Source organism: Pyrus communis, chromosome 12 (genome assembly GCF_041283825.1).
Source record: "Pyrus communis isolate YQ-2024b chromosome 12, ASM4128382v1, whole genome shotgun sequence".
In the NCBI taxonomy this organism is placed as follows: domain Eukaryota; kingdom Viridiplantae; phylum Streptophyta; class Magnoliopsida; order Rosales; family Rosaceae; genus Pyrus; species Pyrus communis.
The window spans coordinates 8432714-8449876 of NC_142576.1; the positions used below are offsets into that span (position 1 = coordinate 8432714).

The 17163-nt window shown below is 35.8% G+C and overlaps 2 protein-coding genes across 2 annotated transcripts; one reads left to right on the forward strand and one right to left on the reverse strand.

The window, feature by feature from the left end:
- Positions 1 to 1525: 1525 nt before the first annotated feature.
- On the reverse strand, positions 1526 to 6148 carry LOC137744329 (uncharacterized). The gene is made up of 5 exons (XM_068484168.2): positions 5914 to 6148; positions 5139 to 5367; positions 4767 to 4843; positions 2952 to 4635; positions 1526 to 2599 (listed from the first exon to the last, which is right to left on the reverse strand). Exons 2-5 carry the CDS (start codon positions 5299 to 5301, stop codon positions 1926 to 1928), a joined length of 2598 nt encoding a protein of 865 aa, XP_068340269.1. The 5' UTR covers positions 5302 to 5367; positions 5914 to 6148; the 3' UTR covers positions 1526 to 1925.
- Positions 6149 to 12944: 6796 nt separating this feature from the next.
- LOC137744126 (putative protein phosphatase 2C 4) lies at positions 12945 to 15634 on the forward strand. Its single transcript, XM_068483989.2, has 4 exons — positions 12945 to 14669; positions 14762 to 14875; positions 15069 to 15333; positions 15429 to 15634. The coding sequence occupies exons 1-4, from the start codon at positions 13071 to 13073 to the stop codon at positions 15542 to 15544; spliced, it is 2094 nt and encodes a 697-aa protein (XP_068340090.1). The 5' UTR covers positions 12945 to 13070; the 3' UTR covers positions 15545 to 15634.
- The last annotated feature ends 1529 nt before the right edge of the window (positions 15635 to 17163 follow it).

Here is a 17163-nt window from a genome sequence, read left to right on the forward strand (position 1 = left end):
AGGTCCCTGATCAGTATCTATCCCCAAATCCATGCCGAATAATACTTATTAAGGATATAATATAACTTGTACATAATATAATATAGTATTGTATAATATATATATATATATATATATATATATATATATATGTACATTCACCGAACCCTTTACCTTGAGTATTACAAAAGTTGCATTTTGTGGGAAAGTTCAAAATTTTGAATCAAAACCAATGAGAATTCAATAATGCTTATGGGAGAGTTCAAAGATTAGCTAACATTATCAATATTTTAAATTCAATGCTCTGATTTTGTTGTCACAATCAGAATTATTTGACGATTTGTTTTGTGTTTCTTCTTTAGTGGTTGTTGTATTTGCTTATGTCATCCTTTTTTTTTTTTGTTTTTTTTTCATTAGACTAATTTGTCATATTTAGCTTATTGGTTGGACGTGGATATTTAATGGTGAAATTAGTATCTATTATATATAATGTGTCAATTGAATAAATATATTTTTTATATTGACGAAGATGGATATAATCGTTAATCGATGGAGAATCCGTTTCTCAGTGTATGTGGTTATAGATAATCTTCGATGGTTAATTTGCGGTTATGGATTTAAGTAATTTTCGTGGTTATGAAGATGAATATAGTATTTCCGTCCCCAACCGAACCGTTGCATCCTTATCGTAGATATGTGCTTACTGAAGTTCAGTTTTTCATTAAAAAAAGATCATGTTTTCATTGGCCTCTTAACCTATACATACATATATGTATATACTTAATACAATAAGTGATCCAATTTCTTTTATTATAATTTTTTTTTTTGGTAAAATATAACTTTTTATTATAAACACAAATCTTACATACAAGCATGACCCAAAACTAATATATAAACAACAAAAAATGGGCCAAAACTACATAAAACACAAAAAGAGCCAAGAAAGAGTTAGGCCCATAAACCAAAACACAGTAACATAACCCGGAAACTTCTACTGCTTCCGCCACCACCATAGATCTTCCCAATCCATCCAAATCCTCTTCCACAGCCAAGCAACGCCTCACCAAACGCCACATCCAACTCCAATTTGCTTCCCAAGCACACCATAAAGTAAGGATAGCTAGCAACTAAACAAGAGAAGCCAGCTATCAAGATGAAGTCCAAGGAAATTCACGAATGACACTTCTGATAACGCAAATAACAAAGAGAAAGTGGTGGTGTTGGAAACACCTGAGCCGGTGAAAATATCGGAGCTCTACACACAATCTCAGCAGATTGTAATGGCTGAAAATTGGAATATGGATGAACAAAGAGGAGGGAAACTGTTAAGGAAAGAGAAACATAACAGATTAGTATAACAACCAAGGTGGAAAAACCGTAGAAGTAAGTAAAAAAGAAAACAAGGAAAGAAAGGAGAGAATAGTGACCGACCCTAGCCTAAGCTATGGTCGGCACCACCAGATTTGCTCAAATTTGGAAGCCTCACACAAAGAGATTAGAAATACTCTCAAAAAGAGAGAAAGACTCTTCACTCGAGAGGGACACATGGCACAATTTCTTTTTATTGATGTAATACTTTATGTTTAATTACTGTAGAATGTAAACCGTTACAAGCAAATCTCCTCACAAATTCACACTGCTGGACGCATGAACTCCAATTTTAAATATACACTTCAAATTTCATATTTCACTAGTTACTGGATATATGAACATAAACAAAATAATTCTCTCTGTTCCTAATGCTTTTCTCTATGTTCTTGGTGAAGTTCAAAGTAATGATATTACATAAAGATGTGGGTTAGGCCAATCGACTAGGGCCGAGTGCTTGATCATTTGCACCCACTTTCGGATTCTCCTTCCCTGCAGGTTGAACTAGTTTAGAACATATATTGTCTTGTCAGATTTGGCAACATATCAGATAACTGAAAGCCGATCCATCCACAAGCTCAAACACAGAGAACTTCCTCTAAAATTTCATCAAAAATTAAGTCCTCCAGCTCAATCCCTATGCACTCAGAATCAAACTGGAGGTTCATCCATCCGTCGTTCTTCGCAAGATCCCTGCTCACAACATAATCCAGTGATTGATCAACCTCAGGTCTCAAGCACAAGTACCAACTCACAAGGGCCCAAACTTCCTTTAGAACATGGTGCCCTGCCGGCATTAGAGGAATGTGACATAGTGAAGACAACGCCATTGGACAGTAGTTGTATGACCTACCATATATCTCCATCAGCACCTCATTGATCATATCAAACAAAAGATTGTGATCGCATTTCTTGCCTTCTTCGTTTCCTGAACAATCAGGACCATGCACCAAGCAGCCCTCCGCGTCTCCATACATCAAAGGATCAACTGGCTGGTCATCAGAATGCCATGTCCCAAGGGACTCATTCCCATTGAATCCAGATTGCTTCAACACATTTCGTACGTAATTGAATTCAGCCATGTCTCTGTCATCAACACGGAGATGAGTCATGTCATACCTCAAGTGCTTCCTTGGACTTTCAATCTTCTCTGTATCTATGTGAACCGCCTTAGGCGTACCAATAACAAAATCATGCCCTAGCTTGGCCAAGTTGTCTTGTTCATCTCTAGGTTTTATTTCCGTTTCTTCTCCTATAAAATTGATATCTATAAGCATAGTCGTTTCAGCCTTAAAATCTCAACAATTGGTGATTGATGCAGGAGAATACGAAGAACGACTTATATTTGAAACACATTTTCTACACTGAAAAAAGTTGGTTTGATCTTTTTTTTTTTTTTTTTTTTTTTTTTTCAGTCAAAAGTTGGTTTGATCATTAAGTGCCAAAACTTGAAACTAAAAAACCTGATAATTTCTGGACTTATAGATTCATTGAACATAAAGTTTCTCAGAGCAAACAAGAAATTAAAGTTTTGAAGAATGCATGCAATTGGTTTGAGATGATGTAATTTAAGGTAAAACCTATTAATAAAAATTAAGACATACCTTCGGAGAGGGAAACATTGAACTCGGGCACAGAGATAGGAAACGGTTCTGTCAAGTTTTCAATATCGTCAACAACTGAATACACTGGAGCACTTTTCTCACTGTCTGCAACTGATGTTGATGCCATCTTATTCCCGGAAGCTGCATTGAATTCACCAACATCGGCCAATTTTTTAATCTCACTTTCTACTGGCGCATCGAGCTGCATATGATATTCTGAACCTATACTAAAGTCTAGAGTATTTTGTTCATCAGAAATACTTCTTCTGCTTGCACTGTCATCCACAACAACCCTAATTGGAGCTCCAGAAGAGAACACATCTGAAGATTCCTCACTCTGATAGTTATATGATTTCATTTCAGGCAAGGAAAAAATCCTCCCCAATGTTTTTGGGACAGAGCGTAAAGGTGAGCCTACCCCTTCATTTCTCAACTTCAATCTCTCGGATGTTGTATAGCATTTGGCTTCTCTGTTGCAACTAGACTCGTAAAACTCACAGTACTTATCTAGCGATGCATTGAGCGATGATGCTCTTCTCATGTGGCGCTGTTGCTTTTTCTTGAAGGTAGAAATCGAATATTCGCTATCAAAACTGTTTGCTGAACTGTCTTTACCTTCTCTATTCATTGCAAGGTCCTTCGAATGGTTAATGATCTCTTTCTCCATTTCTTTAGCAAGCTTTTGGCCATGAGGAACCTTGTGGAGGATGGCATCCATGGCAATCATATTTCTCTCTTGTCTGCTCTCCTTGATTACATGCTTTATTTTCTGTCTAATATCCTTGAACCGCTTAATTGACACTTGATTCTCACCTCGGCTCCTCAAATTTTTGGCAGAACTAGAATTATCAGCAATTGTTTGGTTTAGCTCTAGAATCCCATCTGCAGTGTGCTCACTGATCGATGGAATTGAGTGTTCACCAGCATATTTCAAAGAAGACGACCCTACTAACTTCTTTGTTTTACTGATGTTTTTCGACTTGCTTTCTTCTTTTAAAAGAGACCCTGTCAACTCATGCTTGTGCTTGAGCTTGACAGGGAATGAGTCTGACCTAGTTAAACCCATTTTTGCACTGACGGCTTGCTGATTATTGAAGTGCGCAGCCAAAGGAGAGCCGGGGTCATGTAAAATCTTTACTAATAACTCCTTGTTCACATTGATTATATCCAAAGCCTCCAAATACTCCTTCGGATGGTGCGAGGAAGCATCTGCATCGAGTTCTTTTAGGTTTATCAACTTCTTCTTGAACATATCTTGCATTCTGTCATTATCCAGCTTTTCTTCGATAAATGTGTGATCCCTTTGATTCTCATTAACCTGGTCATGCACGGTGCGATCTCTAGTGATTGGTGGGAAACTATCTCCACAACAATCATTGTTGCCACTAATTGGTCCTTCATATGATGTCGCGGGCGGTGATGCCAGATTGCTTGTAGCACAAGATTTTTCATTGCCGTGGTGAACAATTGTAGGACTATTCTCATTCAATACCATTTCAGCAATCGGGTGCAGGTTAGTTGGTGCTTCGAAATGATGCTGTTTCAATTGTGATCGTACAGGGTAGCTCGAACTCCGGTTATGCCTACCCTTCTTCTTTGATATTTCTCCAGAAATCCGTGCCCTTATTCGGGCCTTGACAGAATGTATGCCTGCTGGAATGGACTGCATCGTCTTTCCTTTAGCCTGATAAAATCAAATCAAATGTTGCTTTTGTCTATCACTCTTTCAAGTATAATTTTTGAAAACGAAAAGAAATTAATATCCAATAGTGGACTAAAATGCATGCTATCAGAAATTCTTTTTCTGAAACTTACAGTAGATTCGTCAATCTTAGCATCAGTGTCTTCTGGCATACGGGTATTTGCAGTACAGCTTCCCAGAATCCCAACTCCTGTGGCGAAGCAGACCGAAAGAAAAAAAAGTCCCAACATAAATAAACTGTAATATTATTTTACATCACATATCATGGCATAGTCATAAGTTCCAGCCAGTCTATTGAACTACTTACAAAAGTGAACGAAATTTAGGCTACCAGTGCAGTAAACAAGACCGATTCTTATGCACATAGATCGATTTTATGCACAAAATTTGCGTGTATGGTCAAAGTGGCTAAGATTAAACTTTGATGAAAAAGAAAGCAGGAAGAAAAACTTTCATATAGTATAGACTGGAGTCATTCTACTTACCGACAGTGTGTTTATTACCGCGGCGCCTCTTGTGCACTTGTCTTTTCTTGACATAATGCCAGTGGTGATACTTCATGATGTGAAGTAATCCCCAAACGCACCCTGATGAATGCTCATTCCCTGATGGATTGTTAGGGTTTTTGTCTCTCAAATTCTTTCCCATGGTAAAATTCACCTCCCAAATCTACTTGAACGACCAGTGACGGCTTCAGCTACAAGCTCGTAAAACCTATATCCAAATTACAAGCAAAAATGAATCATCACGGACAAGGAAATGGAATTCCACTGTATTGGCAACATAACATGTATCAGATATCGAACACCTACACATCAAATTCAGAATACTTGACATACATTATTCAACCATTAAAGAAGCAATTCTACTCATAAGCGCTTTTATTAGAAGCAGCACTTCAACTGTGCTTCCTGGAAAAGCACTTGAAAGAGAAAGACCTAAATTTATATGTTTTTCTACCAAATGCAATCGTATCTCAAACATGCCCCTAATCTACCCCGAAGAACAAATTAAAGCTAGCAGCAGCATTTCCTTTAATTGTTTCAGAAGGCATTTCCTAATCTAAGTTTAAATTTGATTGATGCTCCCTGAAATATATGGGAAACAAAACATGCATCCAAATCAGTTTTCTGATTAAAATAATTTTCCTTGAAATATATGGGACTCTGATTCATATGAATGACGTCGAAATTGATATCAATCAAGAGAAAAAACCAAAAAGAATACGCATAATTTTATATAGTTAATCGTATTTCGTACCATTGATCGAATGGATGATTCATGATCGAGGGCTAAAACGAAATCTATGCTCCTCTTCGCAGCAGCCATCCATACGAACGTTTAAGAAACAAGAACTAAACAAGCTCGTGTTCGTGTTTGTCTGTCCGTAGGTTGAAACTTGAAAAGTGCATGCCATGCGATGAGACAATTAATTAAGTAAATCCTCCTGTGTTTTAGCCTTTAGGTTTGGGACTTGGGGTCCAATGGCCTCAACTACTCCACATCAGCAAGTGTTTAAAGCCTTAACGAATCTAATAACATTATCCAGGATATTCTTCTCGAAAATTGTCTTGCTCTTTAATCATCAATAAAATCCTATCGCCGGGAAAAAAAATAGTAACAATCCATTTGGATTGAATTATATAAAAAAAAAAATTCAATTTGACAATAAGATTAAGAGTACATTTGAAATTAATAACAAGATATGCTTAGGGGTGGTTTTGGTACATTACCGTACCAAAATCTTTGTACCAATTACCATACCAAATATTTGGTACGGTAAAATCTATTACCGTTATCGTACCGAATTTTTGGTATACCGAATAGTTTGGTTGGTATGGTATGCCAATAGTAATTGCCGTTTTGTTTTACGCCGCTTAGTTTGCCCAAAATCTAATATTTTTTAATTATTGTAGAAGTGTAAAAAATATAGAAAAAATATATAAACGCTCGTAATGACAAATTTTACAACTTTTGTGACGAGCTTAACTTTGAAATTCGTCATTATAATCATATAAATCACATATCAAAATTTAACCGTTGATTGTTGTTTATATTTACGCTTCATTTTTCTCATCAAATTTTATTTTATTTTTTCGGATTTTCTTTTTTGAAAACATGATCTATTAGAGGATGCATGAAGGTGAATGGTTTGGATCGTTGATGTTATGTTCAGAGTTTTACGGTTAGTGAAAATATTGCTTGATGTTTATAAAGTTTCTACAAATTATACGACATCAACTCATATTTCAGTTAATCATAAATATCGAAACGTGATATCAAAGATCTGAACTGTTCATCTTCTTACATCTGCCAGATGATCATGTTTTCAAAAACGAAAATTTAAAAAATGAAATTCAGTAAGAAGAATAAAGCGTAAATGACAATCGACGGTTAAATATAAATTTAAGGTTTAAGGATTATAGTGTTGGATTTTGAAGCTAACATCTTCATGAAAGTTGTAAAGCTTGTCACTATATTGTCACTATGAGTGATTGTATATTCTTGTTTTTACATTTTTTACACTTCTACAATAATTATTATTAATTTTGCCCTCAAATAATTATATGAATAAATACATAATATAATATTAATAATATTGGTAGGTACGGTATACCACCGGTACTGGTATTGGGTAGTAGTACCATACCGAAACAGTATGGTACGGTACAAATACCATACTATTACCAATTGGTACAAATTTTTGGTAATAATATGGCATGGTTGGTAGGACGGTTGATATGATAATTTGGTAAAAATTTCCACCCCCAGATATGTTGTATCGAAAATGATTTTGAGAATAGATAGATCTGGGATGAATCGTTTACATAAGTGATGTTGACTGTCCAATACTTATTAAATTTAATTGAAATCACTTGTTTGAACTGGATGCATGATCGACTAGTCTAATAACATGCATATTATCTAATGTTAAAATTTCATCTGAAGAAATTTGATAAGTATACAGTAACAAATCCATGATTTGAATCTTTGAGCGTTTCCTAATATTAAATATAAGACATTAACAACGCGGGAAGTGCGCAAAAAAAAAAAAAAAAAATCAGTTTATTCATGAAGTGTCCTTGAATGACATTCACATATATATTTTCCGAACACCTTGCTCCCTATTTCCATACCCTCCTGCACACATAAAAATATATATATATATATATATATATATATATATATATATATATGGGGACCTATGACACTATTTTTTTTTAACGCAACTTTTGGCACACGTTATTATGGAGCCTAGTCCGTATTGTATTTTAATGATCTGAAACATCTATCTTTTAGAACATCATTCATAGATCATCCTTTGCAAAAAATTGGGCATATCGAAAACAAGTAAGACATTTATCTGTATTGAAGAAAATCGACGAATGCGGTTCCACAAATAAAGCCTAAACTTTTAATCTAATGGTCATATAGTTTCAAATGTGAGTGATTTTTAGTAGACATGATTTTTGAGGAAAAACCTAAAATATAGACGATTCGGATCGTTGAAATACATTACGAAATAGACTTCGCAAAAGCATGCGTAAAAAATAATGTACAAAAAATAGTGTCACTTATCTGTCCCTATATACACACACTACATATGATGTAAGATGATGATTATATGGCCATGGAATGAAGTGTTTGCGTTGTGTAGGTTGTGGAAAATCTTGTCGCTTTGCTTTATTCTTTTTGTCTGGCTGTCAATATTTTGGATGCAAGGTACATTGCTAATTAAGTAATTAATTAATTTCACCTTAAACAAAAAGCACCCTAAAGTCACACTCCCACTCCACTTGCAACAAAGTCAACTTCGTATTTTAAGTGTAAGAACCTGAAAATATACATAACGTAATATAAAAACGGCATGAGTGGAAGCATGGGGTTTCTACTTGCTACATAAAAATTCAACTGAAAAGTTTGAACTTTTTCATTTAAAAATATAAATTTGGAGGGATTCGGATATGTTCTTTTTAGGAAATTTTTATTAATCGTTTACACTATAACGACATCATATGGATTTAAAAATCAAACAAGAAATACAGTAGAGGACACCATAATTTCCTAGTTTGGATCATACCAAATGAATAAAATTATTATTTTAGAATTATTTTCCATAAATTAAACGATCTGAAAATTAAAAAGACACTAAACAATTGATGAATTACAAATACCTTAAAGAAAAAATTGCACAAATAATTCCTGAAATTTTCACATTTTGTGCAATTATTGTATTTTTAATAAAAATTTAACATTTTTTTAAACAAATGATATTATCTACACTAAGAGGAGGGTTAGTTGCCCCTTACAATAGACGAGTAATAATTGGGTTCAAATTTGCTTTATGTGAGAATCTAGTTTAAAATCTCTCACTTACAAGTGAAGAGGAATATCATTAGACCGTATTATTAAGTGACAACATTTTTGTTAAAGAAGTTCACTTGATTAATTATAAGAAAATTTAGTTCAAATGGTAATTGCACAACAGTGAAACAGTTCATGTGATATTATGATACTTTTCTTTATATTAACTTTTAAATTACAAAAGTATTCTCGCATGCTAACCACTATAGGGTCATTACCTGATTTTATAGAGTTACAGAACTTGAACAAGCATCCCCATGAATTACAATTGTTTCACCAATTTGTGTTATAATTGTTAAAGAGTATAACTTTTAATGTGACTTTATTAAATTTTTCTCTTTTTGAAGTTTTAAATCACAAAATAATTCATGCATGCCTGTCACTGCATAATCCTTATTTTATTTTTTAAAGTGACAAAACCTGAATAACCGCATGCATGAATTGCAATTGTTTTGTTAGTACATGAGGTAATTGGGAAATGGTATAAGAATTCATATGATATTTACTAAAATCTTTAATATTTGATATTTTAAATCACAAAGTCATTCATGCATGTCTTATTGTTACTTGATTTTGCAATAACAGTTGTTGAACAAGTAACTGCATGACTTACAATTGTTTTGTTGGTGCACTAGTTGCAAAACGGTAGAACAATTCACGTGATATTTATTAACTTTATCTATTTTATAAGTTTTTAATCACTAAAGTTCATGCATGTCTGTAACTGTATATTTTTTATTGCTAAATTGTGTAAAGTGACATAGAACCTCCATCATAATGTCAAATGAAACTACCCATGCAATCGTGCACCGTGTGAAACGTAGATCATCGCCGTTCTTAACTGAGACTGAGGTTAAGCTTTGATGTGATATATAATAGCACTCAAATTAAACCCTCTTTTTGACAATTGTAGTATAGATATAAGTAGGGATCGTTCTAGGCCAGGGATTAAGAGGGATTGCTAATCTAATGAAAACTGACTCAAAGATACAAAAATATGCTTAAAAAAACACTTAAACAAACTCAAAAGACTCTAACTAAACTTGTATGACTCAAAACAAACTTCAAAGACTCAAAACAACTCAAAACAATAAAAAAGACTCAATTTAGACTCTAAGACTCAATTTGGACGAAAATACAATTAGGACGAAAATACAATTAGTTTTTACTCAAAAGACTCAAAAACACTAATTAGGACAGATTTGACACAACTAAATAAAGGGGATTGGGTTTTGGACGAAATTAATGTAAAAACAAGTAACTAAAAAACTTAAATGAGATTTGGACGAATTTAGGAAAAACTATGGATGATTAGATAGCTAGAGGATTCTTTTCCACACATGATACATTCAAACACAAATTGATTTCCAGTTGTTTTTTCGATAAACCATGAACCTCAACACCCCAGATTAACCGTGACATCACTAATTAACCCTCAGATTTTCCTTTAGTTATTGGATTGGATGACATCATACAACAACCCAAAGCATTCTTCAAAAGTTCCCTACATGACATCATAATAGAGATACAATCAAAGATCATTACGTTATATGAAAATCATAAGTATTGACAAAGCACTTGTAACTATGACATCATGATACTCATGCTAGGAATTTACTTAACATGATTGTGAAAACAACCTTAACTACTTGTGAATATAAGTTTGTGACGATTATGTGAAACTCCCTTATATTCTAGCACCAAATTCATGCATGCAAATTAAGTGTGCACCCTTAATCAACAAACAAGAATAAGTTATCCATCAAACGGTTAAGTAAATTGCTTCACAATTTATGAAGTCACAACTGGAATTAATCAATTCATATTGCAAATATAATCATGGTTTCAAAGTCTCCCCTAGCCAAAACAAAATTAGTTCCTCATGTTTACAACAAAACAAAGAGAATATAAATTAAACATTGAAAACAAAGATTGAATACACCTAGAAACGCTCCAACAATCCAAGCTTGAATGACCAAAACGTCCAAGGTTTCTCCTCTCTTCTTTCTCCTTCTTTGTTGCGGCACAAGGGTGTTTGGGTATGAATTATGGTGATGGATGGATAGGTTGGATGGTGGTAGGGGGTGGATGATGGCTGAATGAATGGGGAGAATGAGGAATAATTTGAATGGATGTGTATGGATGTCTAGAATTTCCCATAAGTGCGGCAGATTATGTATATATAGAGGAAGAAAGGTTAAGGCAATAAGTAATTAATTTGGGAATGTATTAAGACTCCAAATCCTCCAAGAAAAGAGTAACAAATCAAAATTCTAAGAGGAAAAGGGAAGGAAAGTTGCGGCATTGACTAGAAGAAAAGGGGAAAGAAGATATGTGGCAGATTTTGGAAGAAAAGGGTAAGAAAGGTGCGGCTCCATCTTGGACTGGGATTAGAGCTTTTAGGACATATATTTAAGTGTCCCAAATTGATTAAGAACCCCTTTTGATAGCTGGAAATTAAGTAGGAAAGATTAGGATTAGGAAAGGTCAAACAAAAATGGGAAACCTTGGCTTAACTTTCCTACTTCAAGTAGGAAAGTTTCTTTGACTAGGAATCCTTCTTTGATTAGGAATCCTACTTTGATTAGGAATCCTACTTTGATTAGGAATCCTCACACCTTTAGGTCTTCAATTTTGTCCATTCCTTTTGCTCCAAGCATATGCTATCCATTCCAAGCCCAATTTTGCTCCAAAATGCACCTTTTTGCTTCCTTAGACATATGAACCTAAAAACACACGAAAATAGCTTAAACTACTAAAATAACTATGAACTAACAACTTTAATGTACGAAAACAAGCTAACTAAGTCGTCTAAATATGCTCCTATCAAGCTTCGTCTCGGAAACTTGTGGAGTTAGGAGTAAAGGTTGGCGTGTCTCGTTGGACGTGGGGAAGCATTGGGAACCCCAATTTCAACAACCACCTACATGAATTACAATTGTTTCGTTTTTCAACCTGGTATTTGATTTGAAATAATGAGATATTTATTTACTTGGAATGATAAAAGTCATAAATTGAAAAAGAGAATGAAGGCATAGATATTGGATCAACTAGTCATCCTAATTGATCCAACCTTGATTTTTCAAGTATTGAATAACTTACTTTAATGTGGATCTCACACTATTTTTATTGCATATGTGTTAGCAAATAAAAGAAAAAAGAAAATAATTTCAATACCATTCCATTTAAGCAATCATACAATAAGAGTTGTTAAGAGAAAATAGGGATTTAGGGCCTTTAAGAAAATGATGAAAATTAATTTTAAAAGGGTTTACTAGTGTAAATTGAAGGGAATACTTTTTAAAAATGGCTTTCACGCTTGTCACATGACTATTATTTGACGAAAACGTGAACGACAGTGAATAGAGGTATTGAAGTGTTAAATGGCATGAACTTCAACTGATTAGTTTTAAAAAAAAATTGTTTAAGCATTAATTGCATAACGGCTGAACAATGCATGTGATATCTCTGAAGTTTTCCTTGTTTTAAGTTTTAGATTACAAAGTCATTCGTGCATGTTATACATCTTTACCTGATTGTGCAAAATGATGCAGAAACTCAACAACCGCTTGCATGAATTACGAACGTCTGGTTATCGGCTTGTTGACTTTAGAAAATCAATAAATTTATTACTTTAAAAAAAAAAAAAAAAACTCAAAATCCCACAGTTTAACTTAAAGGACACAACTCCCCAACTCAGAGTCAACTCCCTCTATAAATATTTAAAACAACAAAACCTATTTTATCTATTTAAACACCATTTCAGAGGAAGAAGAAGAAAAAAAGTAAACAAATAAACTGAAAGCCCACCACCTTCAGAAGGTCAACCCTTTCCCCCCTCCTCCTCCTCTCTCTCTCTCTCTCTCTCTCTCTCTCTCTAAACAAAAGACATTTATTTGCGACTTCCCTCATTCCCTCCTCTGTTCGAGCTGTTAGTTGAGTTCTAACCATGAACAGTTAAATTTAAACCCTGCAAGTAATCAAATCATCAAAAACCCAATTCATTTCATTCATTCTTCTTTCTGTTCTTTCTGCTTTTTGTCTCATCTCGAATGGGTAACGCAGTCGTAAAAGCCGGCCGTTGTTTCTGCACCGCCGGAGAAATCTCCCAGCGACACGACAACTCCGTCGTTTCGTCGGACCCGCTCGACGAGGGCCTAGGCCATTCCTTCTGCTACTTCCGGCCCGACTCCTCCGATACGACGTCGTCCAAAGTCTCGTCCGAAGAGCCGAACCCGCCAACGACGACATTCCGGTCAATCTCCGGCGCCTCCGTCAGCGCCAACATATTCACGCCGCTTTCGACTTCTCTCTGCGAGCTCTACCCGTACAGCGCCGGCTGCGATCGGGCGGCGAAGTTCGAGAGCTCGAACTCGTTCGCCTCCATTCCTCTGATGCCGGTTCCTCGGAAGTCATACCAGGGAGTTTCCGGGTTGGGTCCGATCGAGAGAGGGTTCTTGTCGGGTCCTATAGAGCGAGGCTACTTGTCTGGCCCGATTGATCACGGGATGTATTCGGGTCCCATCGAGAAAGAGTGCGACAAATTCTCGAGAAGCATTTCTTTTGGGATTGAAACGAAACCAAAAATAAGGAGCTTAATGAAGATTTTCAGAAGAGCGGTTTCGGGTGCCATGCTTCGGGGGCAGAAATCGAGCGTTTCGCCATTAAAAGGCAGCATTTCAGTGAAAGATTCGGATTCGGAGAAGGTGGGGGGGAATGGGACTAGCAGTAGTATTAATTTGAGCAGCCGTGTGAGTTTGAGTAATGAGAATGACGATGGTGGGAGTGGACATTACTGGATGGGAAGCCAGAATCTTCAATGGGCTCAAGGGAAAGCCGGCGAGGATCGGGTTCATGTGGTGGTTTCGGAGGAACATAGCTGGGTTTTTGTGGGGATTTATGATGGGTTTAATGGCCCTGATGCTCCTGATTACTTGCTTTCCAATCTTTACTCTGCTGTGCACGAGGAACTCGAAGGGTTGCTTTGGAATGACAAATTCGAAATTGAAATTGAACCCGAGTTAAATTCATTGAATACGGATGTGGGTTCGGTTTCTTTGAAGGAAACTGATCGAAACCAGATGGGGAATCGGATGCCTGACGGTGTCGATGGGGGGAATTATGCATTAGAAAATGGCGAAATGGAAGGAAAGGCTAATTCAATAAGAAAACATAGTAATGGGTTGGAAAATAAGTTGGAGGGGACTCGGAGGAGCTGGAAGTGTGAATGGGATAGAGAAAGGCCAGAGCTTGATCGGAAGTTACAGCAGAGTTTAAAGCGTCCAGTGTCGAATGGTGTGGCGGGTGTTAACCCTTCTGATGTTCTTAAAGCGCTTTCGGAGGCATTGAGGAAGACAGAGGATGCATTTTTGGACACTGCAGATAAGGTGGTGACTGAGAATCCTGAGTTGGCCTTGATGGGTTCTTGTGTTTTGGTAATGCTAATGAAGGGAAATGATGTTTACTTGTTGAATGTTGGGGACAGTAGGGCGGTTTTAGCTCGGAAATCGGAACAAAATGTTCGGCGGAACTTGGATCGGATTAGTGAGGATGAGCCTTCATTTGATTCATCAAATGCTGATGGAAGTTCCAGTTTAAAATATTTGACTGCACTTCAGCTCACCATGGATCACAGCACACATGTGAAAGAGGTAAATACATCACCTAATTGGAGTGCATTTTGTGCTTAATTATCTGTTTTTATGGTTAATTTTGAGACTAATTAAAGTCCCTTAAGTTGCAGGAAGTACAAAGAATAAAGAAAGAACATCCAGACGATGCTTCTGCGATAACAAATGACAGAGTGAAAGGTTATTTGAAGGTCACTCGAGCGTTTGGAGCTGGCTTTCTCAAACAGGTACATTTTGACTTTATGCTTCACAAGAATACAAGACACTGGTTCATTACTTGCTTAGCAAGTCAGAGTGTTGCAACATTTGGTTTAGTAGAAGTAATTTAGACATACATGTCACATGTACGAGAACTGTTTGTGGTCACAGAAATGCAACTATTCGTCATGTCACATAACTTAATTATTTGTTCTGTTGCAGCCAAAGTGGAATGATGCACTGCTAGAGAGGTTTAGACTCAAATATGTTGGGACTGCCCCCTACCTCACCTGCAATCCATCCCTCTACCACCACAAACTCAGCCCGAGAGACCGGCTCTTAATATTGTCTTCTGATGGACTCTACCAGTACTTCACTAATGAAGAAGCCGTCTCTGAAGTAGAATTGTTCATCTCTTCATTTCCCGATGGAGATCCTGCGCAGCATCTCATCGAAGAAGTGTTGTTTCGAGCAGCAAAGAAAGCTGGTGATTAAAGCGTTTTTCTCTCGACAAACAACAATTCAAAGCTGCAACTCTTTTATTGAAACCTTGAACTTAATCTGTATATTGGGGTTTTGCAGGAATGGCATTCCATGAGTTGCTAGATATCCCACAAGGGGAACGCCGACGGTACCATGACGATGTTTCCATCATTGTGATTTCGTTGGAAGGAATAATATGGAGATCATCAGTGTAAATAAACATGAAAGCTGCAAATAGGAAATTCATCCACAGAAGGGTTGGGTCGATTTTTCCATTCATTGTTTTAATTGCAACAGTTTTTCCCATCCCTTTGTTGCATACCCATTTTCCCTCCATTTATTTCATGCTGTGGAGAACAGAAAAGTCTTGAAAGAGAGTTCTTTGTTTTGGTCCCATAATGTCTATACAAAATAGTATCCCTTTTGCTTCCCCCAAGTTCTAAGAGCAATGTGAGAAACAAAGAAGTAAGATTTCTTCAACATGTCTGAGTGGCTATAGAGCGAGCTGTAAACTCAATTCTATGTTCTAACCCTTGCCAATCCAAAAAATACTCGTGTTCGGCTTGCATTTAATAGTTGAACTATTGAAAACAAAATTATAATGGCATATCAATCAAATATTAAGGACATTATCGATCAAATATCAACAAACACCTGAAAATATGATCATTTAAACAATTGAGATTTATTTCATTATTTCATCCAATTCCGTTACGAGTTTTATAACAAGGGATAGTAGTAGCCAACAAAAGCAACATAGATTTCATCGGTCTTTTTCTGTTCATGATTCCCTGACAAAGGAAAGAAAACAGAGTTGTTGGGGACAAGAAGTTGGAAGAAAATGTTGATCCTCTCATGGACACGAAAAGTCAACATCCTACACAGTAAGAATCTTAGGATTAGGAAAGATGGAGCAGTTGATGTGAATTAAGATTCTTAATCATGTTTGTTTAGTTCAAATCCAAATCTAGAACTTGTACATACATCATAACCAACACCTTTCTGAGCTATTCCAAAGACCTGGAAAAGAAGAAGCGTATTGGGTTAGGTATTTGGCTGAATATATGACTCTCTTCCATCTCCCGCCTTTTCTGGTTAGGTATAAATATAAAAGATATATGAGGTTTTCCCCCCTTTTAGACAGAGATTCAAAACTCTGTTATGCTATGGCATGTGATGTTGAGAGATTTTTTACTAGAACAGATGATGTTACAATATGTATCAGTACATAAGTTGTGAGATACTTGTGTTAAAAAATTAACAACGTGAAACATAAAATTCCCCTCCACCCATATAATAGCAATGGTGTACCATCCCTGGATAATGAAATGGACCATACTCGGCTCAGAGCATTCATCTTTTAATGATGATGTACCCTTATTTTACTGTACAATCAAAATTGTTTATTTTCTTTATCACCATCTCAATTTATCTCTAGAAAATTTCATTCAATTTGTAAACCGTTTAGTTATTCATTTGTGTTGAATAAATCGATAGTTATGGTAACAAGTATCATTTTTATTACTATATGTCAATTTATTTAATTCATATGGATGATTAGACCGTCCCCAAGTCAAATGATTTTTTAAATGGTTTTAAATGATACTAATAGTTTTGAATATGATATTTATACGGTGAAATAACGTTCCGTGGTTATTGAATGAAGAAGGTTGAACCAAGTGTTGATTAAGTGAAGCTTCCATTTAACACATCAAATTTGAAAATTCCTTGAGGGACAACGTCAATGTAACAAATAAAAAAAAATACATTAAACCGCAATATTGGCTCATTCGTCATCCTACTATTAAGCTAATTTCTATAATTTGACGTGACA